The sequence below is a fragment of the Heliconius melpomene genome, chromosome 7 (assembly GCF_056956725.1).
Source record: "Heliconius melpomene rosina isolate 202511_hmr_F chromosome 7, ASM5695672v1, whole genome shotgun sequence".
Classification (NCBI taxonomy): Eukaryota; Metazoa; Arthropoda; class Insecta; order Lepidoptera; family Nymphalidae; genus Heliconius; species Heliconius melpomene.
In genome coordinates, this window is record NC_140395.1 from 13,035,293 (window position 1) to 13,046,189 (window position 10,897).

Genomic DNA, 10,897 nt, shown 5'->3' on the forward strand with positions numbered 1-10,897 from the left:
CCGCAGAATACTGGAGGCACTGAGTTTAGACTGAAACTTGATGCTTCAATTAGAATTTATAATACAAAATCCTTACAAAACCATCGAAATTTGATCAACAAAATTATTTATAACTCTAGGTTTTCTATCTATCTTTTAATATACAAGAAATATATCCCCCAAAAATACAAAAAAAGGGGAAAATTACGACAATTTAGTCTTAAATGCAATCACTTCTACAATTGGTTAACTAAATCGCACTAGAGTAGTGTCCTACAGTAGTGCTGTAGTTATCACGTAAAGCGAGGTATTGTTAGTTCTCGTATAGATCTCTAGCGATGCGTTTGAGTTTGCTATTACTGTGTTATGTGTTCACCGCGCACGCTCAGGACTGTAATGTTGGTGGGGAACAGGTGATTTTATTAATAAATATATTAAATAGAATTATTTTTATTTAATTTATATATTTTTTTAATGTCAGGATATTTATTTAAATTTATATTTTCATTCTTATGCTCTGGTGTCAAGGCAAATTTCCATGTTCTTTCTGCCTACCTTGCTAAGTGCGGGATACAACGTCAAGCTAAAAAAACCCTTTTTTTTCGTCCCCATAGGAATTTCGTGAATCCTTTCCCTTCTTAATGCTTACCTTTCCCAATAACCTACTTACGTGCCATGCTGTCTAAGCCAATAGTCTCTATGTATGTATGTTTGTCAATTACTCAGTAACAGAAGTTTTAACCAAAGTATATATAGATTACATGTATTATATATATTTTTGTATTTTTTTGCAGTGCATAGCTCATGAACAGTGCTGCGGAGGATGCTGTTTTGAATATACATGTATAGACAGTAGGTTTTAGCATATTACTATTATTTATTGAAACAATGAATATATTTATACTACTTTAAATTATAAAACTAGGATAATACTTTTTTTAGATTATCAACACAAATTAATGTTTTTATTTGTATTTAAATTATTTCCATTTTCCCTTTTTGGTAGACTGGAAAAAATTGTATAAAAAATGAGGAACGGAATGCCCTAACACTACCTATTCTGCTACAAGAGAAAACTCATAAAAAAACAACCCTTTTTCTAATTTTTCAGCATATAGATCGTGCCTCGAAGATTTAAACGTGTGCAAGGACCACGTGTGTAGAGGTGAAGAGAATTGTGTGCCATACCAGCCGAGATTGTGCAACGGATGTGAACCATTGCCTATTTGTCGAGTGAAAAGAGGAACTTAGTGTTACAGTGACAGTTAATGGATAACAAACGATGTATTATGATAGTTTATGTTAGTTTTTTTTTATAACTTAACGCTGTCTTACTACCAGAGCAGCAAATGAACATGATTCGGTCCCCTTAGCGAGAATCGAACCTATAACCACTACGTTTAATGTCAGACATTGCGCATAATTTTTACATTTTTAACATGAAAAAGTCAATATAGAGATATACTTTTAATTTTATATTTAATAAAATAAAATACTGGTAGATTATTGTCTTGCTGATGCCCTAATTATATTTTTTGTTAACCTATTTCTTATCCTAAGTTGGACCTGTTAAAGAAATAACCTGCCAATATAAATTTTCCAGTCATACAAGTATAATGTCACGGTATGTTTTCGTTCCGGTCCGTGAAAACGACTTAGGTTTTCGCATTACCCAATCTGACTTCAACCTCAAATCAGTGGATTAGTACCTATTTAGAAAGGCCACATTTAGGTACTTATTTTTTGTTAAAGCCTGCATTCCAGTCGTGTCAAAGCGATGATCAACATATTCAAATCTTGGTAACGTTTAGTTATATGCATATTTTTTCCAGAACAATGTTTTGAAGTATTGTTTGACCATTTTTTTATTATAAAAGGTTTTTTATACTTATTTTCGGGTTTCTATTTGAACTATACATGGCGCTACCTAATTAATTCCCCTGAGATAGGATTGAATCTACAACCATCGCATTACAAGCAGACGGTTGTCGTTGTTTTTATAAATAAACAAATAGTTTTACTACCTTCGAAAGAACTATTAATTAGCATAGAAAAATGCAGTGGAGAAAATGTAGTAAAGGCACTATAATATTCGCAAATGGAAATCTATCCAAGACAAAATATCAGCTGAAAGATTATCGTATTTAAAAGAAATTGTATATAGAACAAATAGTAGGAAAAAAAAATACTTTTCCTTATAACATTTTATTCACATATTCGTAGCATTATGAGTTATAAAAACCCAGATGTTGCATTTCACAATGTTAGATGGTACGGAAAAATATAATTAAATGAAATCATTTTTCTATTATATAAAAAAGTGTGGTGTGAGTGATTTTTATATTAATTATAGCTGTATGGAAGCAAGAATATGAGGAAACCCTGTAGCAAATGTCACAAACTATAAAATTTAGTCATCCATTCTCTATTGACCAATCTTTCATTGGATTGGTCGACAGAAGACCGATGACGGGTGACAAATAACAGATGAGGGATGATGGACGATGGGTATCTCGTGATATTTAATAATTCTTAAAAGAACGAAGGTGAGAATAAGCGATGCGTGAAATACTTAAGTTCTTTCACTAAGAGAAATATTTTAAAATGCTATTCAAAGTATATCATATAATACTTTTAAATTAGAAAAATATCAAATAACCTTTCGTATGTACTCACACGCACACAGTCTAATTAACATAAAATTGTGGCTTTCAGTACTGTCACTCAACAAGCAGTGCCTCGAGAATTCGGAGGAAAGTGGAGAACAGATATGTCTTAGTGGGAACGCAGTGTCTTAACATTGGGTTCCCATATGCCCTCTGCCTACCCTGCCTATATAAGGGAAACATCGTGAAGCTTTGAAAAAACATAAAACTACCCTCAACTCGGGAGGCAGTTCTGCAAAACAAAATTAATTTAGCGTAGTGTAGTCTATTCTATTATGAAGTATGTAGTACAGTTTTAATTACATACTTTTTGCTTGATGAGGTCAGCTGGACACTCATTTAGCTTGTATAAGTAATGACTTCTGAATTACAACCTTAATTTACCCTCGAGCTTAGACAAAATTGAGTAACTTTAGTGGAAATATAAAATAACTTTATTATGTCCAATGTTTTGCTTGTATATTCTTTTTATTATTAACTGTGAATCTTTTTTCATAGCTTCACGCTATATCCCGCACATAGCGGGGTAGGCAGAGGAAACCTAGTGTTAAGACTCTCCGTTTCCCGCTTATCACCGAATTTTTCGAGGCATTGCGTTTTCAGTGGCGGCACTCAACACCGGGCCTAGCCTTGGTGCTAGAGCGAAGAAATGAAAACCACAACACACACTTCTATGCCCTAGCCCCACAATGGCCTCAAACTTGTTGCAACTTGTCACATAAAATAAAAACCCACGAACTCTACCGTGTATGCCATATACGTACATATACATATATTGCATAACAATTGTCACCTGATTACTTCAATAGTACCGCAGTTCACAAGAGCCAGTACGCGAAGAGATCTCTAGCAATGCGCTTTACGTTGCTCCAAATTATAATTTGTCTAACCCTATTTCTAGTACAAACTGATGCTTGTAAAACTGCTGGGACACAAGTAAGTGTTATCTATATATTTTATTTATTTCATTTTGTCCTCAGCTTCACGCTGGATCCCGCATATTGCAGGAAATGCAGTGGGAAACCAGTGTAAAACACTGTTCTATATTTTTGCCCGAAAAATATTCCCTAGTGGGGATTGAACCCTCAATCATCGCGTTGACAGTCAAATGATGCCCCAATGATGTGTTTTATGTGAAGCATTAAAGATAATTTATCGTCTATTGTTTTTTTGCAGTACTTAATAATAATTAAACAACATTAAAAGTAATAATATATTATTATCTTGAGTAGACGTACCTATATAAAGAAACATACTTAGAGATGTCCATTAGCGTTTAACTGATATTAAATTTTATTAACTTTATTTCTTTATGTCAACTGTAAGTTAATTATAATTTTTATTAGTTGATATTAGTTACATTCATACATATTAATGTAACATTCGACTATATCTATAACAACATTTATGTTCCTTAAAGTACATATGCATGTTTAAGTTAAATATTAAAGCTATTTAAATTAGTTCGAAACTTCCGCTGAGCTAAAAATATTATTTCCTTATTTCATCTAGCAGTGTGTGGAAAAGTTACATATTTTTTATATATTCATACTTCTACACTTAATGATATAATAAAAGTGAGAATTTGTTTGATCTCATGAACTATGGGTTAAAATTGAAAAATTTCTGTGTTGTTTAGTCCATTTATCGAAGAAAGCTTAAGGACCCCGTTCCTAAAAATTTAAAATAAAACGAAGGGAATAGAACGATTTATTATTAATATTTTTATTTCCTCGCTCTTGTTACAAGAAAACGCGTGACATTGAGTTCCACCATTCAACATGCAATGCCACGGGCGGCGGAAAGTGGAGAACGGAGTATGTTAACACTAGGTTATACACCATACAACTTGAAACATACAAATATTTGTAATATTCGTATTATATTTGTTTTCAGTGCCAGCTACATGACGAATGTTGCGGAGAATGCTGTTTAGGAGGGATATGCAAAAATGGTAGAAATTCATTTCATAAAAGTATTTGTGTTTTCAAAATTTCAACATATTTAAAAACACAAATACCTATCATCATTATTATAAAATTTATTAAATTATCCATAGTACAAAATTAGACTTATATTCCAGCACGGAGACATTAAGGATAATTGGAACGGACTAACTCCTATACTTAAACGTCAAGTAAAAATCTTTGTTGAATGTTGATATAGTTCAATGAGAACGGTTACAGAGACGCGTGGTCAAATGTTAAATTCCAGCACAAATAAATATATTTAATAAATTGAACGAAAAATGAGGAACTTAGTGTCTTAGCGTTAGGTTCCCTCTGCATAATAAAAAAATAAGCTAATAAAACAATTATGAATTACATTAAATTAAATAATATTTAGCCCACAGATCATGCATTACACCGCTCTAAGGACATCAGAGGGATGAGGAACTTCAGGTGGTTTAAAGATACGAGCATAATCCAAAGCAAGGATTTTAATTAAGACTATTATTATTATTATGTTCTAAAAAAATAAACGTTTGTTTTTAACTTTACCTTTTTTATTCTATTCGTTTGCTTATTTGAAATAAACAATTTTTGAGATTTTTTATCTTTATAATATTACTAGCGACCCCCTTGCGGCTTCGCCCGCTTTTGCTACTGGATTATTCATATAATGTATGTTTGCAAAGCACTTAAGATAATGTGAAAATTAATTAAACCCTAATGCAACCCGCATTTTCGTAGTTTCAATAAGGATTTTCCAATTGTTTTACTCGGCAAGGATTTTTTAGTAGGTACCGTAATTTTAAATCTGTGCTACTAATCTTTTCAAGTACTTATTAAAATATATTTAAATGACTATTTTTAGATAGTTAAATGACTATTTTTAAACGGAAGAAATTATAAACAAAAGCCTACCTACTAATAACTACTACAAAAAATATGAAACCAAATATATCGCGCTTAAATAATAGATTCAACTCCAATTATCCAATACGTGCAAACGCATCTAAATCTTCCTTGCTTTAGAGGCAGCCGGGTTTTTTTTTTCGAGCTTGTGGTTAATGCTGAAGGGGGTATTCTGTCCCTGATGAAAAGCAAGCACGACGTGGCTGCCTGTGAGGAAAATTAAATAGAATGCATTGGCCGGGAATCGAACCCGGGCCGCCCGCGTGGCAGGCGAGCATTCTACCACTGAACCACCGATGACTGCTCATGACGCGCTTGTATAAGCAAAACGTCGCGGGGCGCGTTTCGCAGCAAGGATGTTTTGATATTGTAACAACTTCTAAAGTACTTATTAAAATGAAAAAACAGTAAAAGACAGTTTTGATCTACATTAAATGGCCAATGTAACTAATATACTTATTTATATGCTGAGAGTAAGGGATAAGTAAAACTTGAGTCGGCACAGCTGATGAGTCAACGACGTGATGTGTCAACAATTAAATGCGTTTTTCTCTAAAACTATTCGCAATTTCGAAATGTTGTAAAAAGCAAATTTTATCTTCGTTTAACGTAGAAAATTAATAAAGTATTTTAAAGGATAAGGATTAATACCATTATGGAAAAATATCCCTCACAATAAAAAATATATTGAAATTACTATTTTTAGACAGAAATATGATCACTACACGTTATCCTTAAAAGATAAAAATATGCTCTCGCGGACTTTTTTGTAGATCTTATTGAGAGGAACAATACTCCAGTACATTATTTTCATGTAGCACTTACCATTAAAGCAGCGCATGCGCGAAAGTGTCTCAGCGGGTAGGACTTTATTCATATTTTTCGTATTTATGTTAATTTACATAAGAATGTACAAATAATAAACTATATATAAACCTTCTACGAAAAATACTCGACCTAATGGTGAAAACCGCAATAAAATCCGTTAGGTGGCTTAGAAGAAGAAGAGTTAGAAACAACAGACAGACACGAAAAGCGACTTTGTTTTATAAGATATAGGATATAGGATTCTGAGTGATGAAATTCAACATGGCAGTTCAGTCTCTATAAGTGAGGTAGTGAAAAAAATTCACTCCGTCGGAGGAAGAATGGAACCCATAAGCATCGCGTTTACAGTCAGGCGTTGTGGCACGGCTGTTCTTTTTAATGTTTTAATAAAATGATAACTTTATACAAAATTTTAAAACTAGAGGAAGAAACCACATCAAGAAATTTAATATATGAAGTTACAAAATTTTAATTATATAGTTTTTTTTCCATTTCCTTAGCTCGTTATAATTATATATCTCAATTTAGATAAAATTTATGATTTCAAAAAAAATATTAATTAACTCCATTATATTACACGAATAGTCGTCGTCTGTATTGTTGTGAAATTTTGGTAGAATTTTGCAAAATTCTTTCTTAGACCTGTATTAAAAATCATAAATTATACATGAATATGTAGGTATAAATGAAACAGCGTCTCAAGATCGATCTAGAGATCAAACTTGAGACCGATTTATAAATACAGACCTTACTGCTCTCCTATACTCCCTAACGAAATATTATTTAGGTAGTTACAAGTGTTAGCCTCCCGCTGTTCATCACGCAAAATCTTCAAAACTGGGATGAAAATGGATAACGGAGTGTTTTAAGATTATGTTCTCTCTGTCATCATCGCTACGCAGATAGATATACTCCAAAGAAGTAAACCAGTACGCAATATTTACACACTTGTTTCTTTCAATTTTTTCAATTCAATTGTACATGAGAAAATAATTCATTACATTTCGTATATTATAAAGAAAATTGATTATAAAAAGAAATAAAACGTAAAGAGCGTATAACTAAATCAAATAATAAATAAAAATTCTGAATTGATTTTCTCAATAATCTTTCAGTCGTGAAACAAAAATGACGTTTATAATAACTCTGGCTATGCGTTTGCCTTTGTTGCTTATATTATATTTAACAATAATTGTTATCCAATCTAATGCTTGTAAATATGATACTGCAACGGTAAGTCTAATTCTTTTTTTTTTTCAGCTTCAACCTGTATTCAGCATGTAGCTGGTTAGACAGAGGGAACCTAGTGTTAAAACACTCCGTTCCCCACTTTCCGCTAAATTGAAGGCATTGCATGTTAAATGGCGGAACTGAACGCCGCGCTTTGTCTTTGTACCAAAGCAAAGAAAAAAAATAAAAAATCAGTGGAATCGCCTAGATAATTATTTTAATCTATTCAATTTTCTTTAGTGTTTTTCACATGAGGAGTGCTGTAGTACTTGCTGTATCGGTGGTTCATGCGAAAATGGTAAGATTTTTTTTCCTTTTTCAAGCTTTATTGCACACTTTGGAAATAAAAAAACTTTTTAGAAAACATAAAATTTTTAATTTCAACGTAGCCCCTTGAGAACGTATGGCTTAGTTGGTCACAGCGCTTGGACGGTTTCCTAAGAGGGTTCAAATCCTGCTGCGTTAAAATTTTTATGTTTTCTAAAAAGTATGGTAAGAATTATTGAAAAAAATATAGCGAAATTGATTGCAGTGGACGAGGCGAAAGAGAAATGCAGAAACTGAAGCGTTTGATGCGTTTCTTTTATATTTCAATTTCGCTCTTAAATATCCTAAAAATATCCTAAAAATAAAGGGGAAAATGGAAAACGAAGTATCTTCACACTAGTTTCCCTCTGCCTACCTTGCCATATTCTGAAGATATAACGTGAACCTTTTCTTGTTTTAAATTTATTTGTTATTATAATTACAACGCCAGCAAGTGTCAGCAAGTGCAGAACTTAAGAGAATATTATGTTAATTTATTATTTTTTTTTAGCCTTCCGATCCTGTATCTACAAGTAAACGATGCCTATGAAAAAGGACGACCTACGCAAAATTATGATGAATTTAAATTTGAATTAAATATGTGAAACTAAAAAAACTATTACTTAATTTATTCACACAGCTTTTTTATTATTTTTTAATTTTATTTATTTTAGCCCATAATATATCCCGTACATAACACACCGGAGCGTAAGCGCTACGGTTTTTGAATTCCATTTTCGCCTTGTCCACTATCGTTTAACTTTTCATACCACCACAGGACGGCTACGTAAAAAGCATGAGGATCCCCCACCCTCATGCTTTTTACGTGGTCTTCCTCCAGTATCACCGTTACTGCGTTCTCGAAGGTCAGCCGAGGTCTTTTGCTCCTAAATGATTTTGACATCCTTCGTCACTACCGAGTGACAACTCTTTCTCGACGTACCCAAACCATGCGAGCGGGAGATATATAGCTATAAATATCTTACTAAATATCATTTATTTTTTTAAACCACTACCTATTTATTTAAATATATTTTTAACATAATTGTGTATTGTAGGTACTTACGCTATATTCAATTTTATTTTATTTAAACGAGATCGGTTAAACCAATATAAATGGAAATTTTCCTTTTGTTAAGGAAATTATTTACGCTATTTTGCTTCAATGGCGTGAAATAACTGCATATAAATAAATAAATATTTAATGAACTCATAACTCTTTGGTATATAATCATACTGAGCCATTAGGGTGTAATAATATCTCTATCTATTAACACGTAAAGCAAAAACTACGTGTACATTGCTGGAAGAGTATGAAATTTGGCACAGCTATAGTTTATATACAGATGGAGTGCAAAATTTCAGTATTTTTATTGAATAATTCATAAATAATATACTAAATTAAGAACATATACATATATAACACACAATAGGTACCATATCACAATACCATATGCTTGACAATATACACTGTTGTCTAGAGTAACGTTGCTATGGCAACGCGTATTGTACGCGTCAATTGTGTATGTAGTACAACAGCTGCTCTAAAACAACAGTTAATCTGTATTTAAGTGATAAACCCTAATCCAATTTATGTGGATTCCATCACGATCAACAAACAGATAACTGATGACAGCTTGTGTACCTTTATTATTAGGTAGGAGTGTTTGTTTTTTGGCTTCCCGCTGTATCCCGCAATATATAAAGCGAAATAGGCAGAAGGAATCTCATGTTATAACAGTATTCCCCATGAATCGCCCAATGTTTGAAACATGGTGTACCGAGTGATGGAATTTAACGCCGCTTTTCAAATATATTCCGCACATAGCAGGGTACGCAAAAGGAATCTGGGAACCTAGTGTTAAGATACTTCCGTTCCCCACTTAACTAAATTCTGGAGGTATTGCATGTTAAGTGGCGGATTCAACGCCGCGCTTTGCCGTGTTACCAGAACGAGAAAATGATAATGTAAAACTTTCCATTTCCTCGAGTGAGCATCGAACCCATAACCTGTCGCTTTTACAGTCACACGCTTTTACCACTGCAATGACTAGCTTCAAATACAATAAATGATACAATTATATTAAAAAAACCGAATTTTACAAAATGATACCTCAGCGGTCGATATAACCAATGGTTCTAAATATAGAATTAGCTATAAATATCCGTCCATACCAAATAATGGTAATTCAACATGAACTCTCACATGGAAGCAACTTATGCGGGCTCTAAGTTCCAACGCGATTCGGATTGCGTCCCGGGGATTTTTACGGTTCAATAAATAATAAGTTTCGGAAATATTTTCTACGACATACATTATGTACTAGCGGTCCCCTAACTTTTCACTTATTCTATACCAATTTTCATTTATAGTATAGGAAGATGGAACCTAGTGTTAAGACACTCCGTTCCCCACTTTCTGCTGAATTCTGGAAGCGTAACGTGTTGAGTGGCAGAACTCAACACCGCGCTTTGCCTCGACACCTGAGCGAAAAAATGGAAATATAAATTAAAATAAGTACTTCATCTCCTCGAGTGGGGATCGAACCCACAACCAGTTGGTTTTACAGTCACACTTTGTGCCCCTGCAATACGACTGGCCCCAAATAATGAATGAATGGTATTAATAATATGTAAGAAAAATGTTTCAATGAAAATGTGAACAGATGCCACCAGTTCCCAGAGACGGAGTGCGAAGTATTAATTAAATTAAAATGCAAGAATTCCTTTCATATGTACATATATGGAATTCCTATACGATTTGATTGATTATTGAATCTACTATTATTATATGCTTAAAATAGAATTAATAACGTATGTATAATTAAGTTAACTATTTTAACTCTGGCGAAAAGTGGCGAACGGAAGTGTCTTAATTGGGACAGAGTGTCAAACATTAGTATCCCAGGTTTCTTCTGCCTACACTGCTATGGGCAGGATAAAGCATGACGTAAAATAAAATAATATTTTGTTTGTGCTGAATAAGTAAATTATAAATATTTTATGTATTAGTATTCCAAACTTGTTACC

The 10,897-nt window shown here is 32.9% G+C and overlaps 1 protein-coding gene and 2 long non-coding RNA genes across 3 annotated transcripts; all 3 read left to right on the plus strand.

Moving 5' to 3' along the window:
- The first annotated feature begins 266 nt into the window (after positions 1–266).
- Positions 267–1,870, plus strand: LOC146537918 (uncharacterized). The gene is made up of 3 exons (XR_014878116.1): positions 267–392; positions 774–831; positions 1,091–1,870. It is a non-coding gene; the product is annotated as an uncharacterized LOC146537918 (long non-coding RNA).
- A 1,567-nt stretch (positions 1,871–3,437) lies between these two features.
- LOC146537919 (uncharacterized) lies at positions 3,438–5,141 on the plus strand. Its single transcript, XR_014878117.1, has 3 exons — positions 3,438–3,581; positions 4,542–4,599; positions 4,992–5,141. It is a non-coding gene; the product is annotated as an uncharacterized LOC146537919 (long non-coding RNA).
- Positions 5,142–7,233: 2,092 nt separating this feature from the next.
- On the plus strand, positions 7,234–8,404 carry LOC146537920 (uncharacterized). Its single transcript, XM_085187842.1, has 3 exons — positions 7,234–7,564; positions 7,802–7,859; positions 8,379–8,404. Exons 1-3 carry the CDS (start codon positions 7,460–7,462, stop codon positions 8,402–8,404), a joined length of 189 nt encoding a protein of 62 aa, XP_085043968.1. The 5' UTR covers positions 7,234–7,459.
- The last annotated feature ends 2,493 nt before the right edge of the window (positions 8,405–10,897 follow it).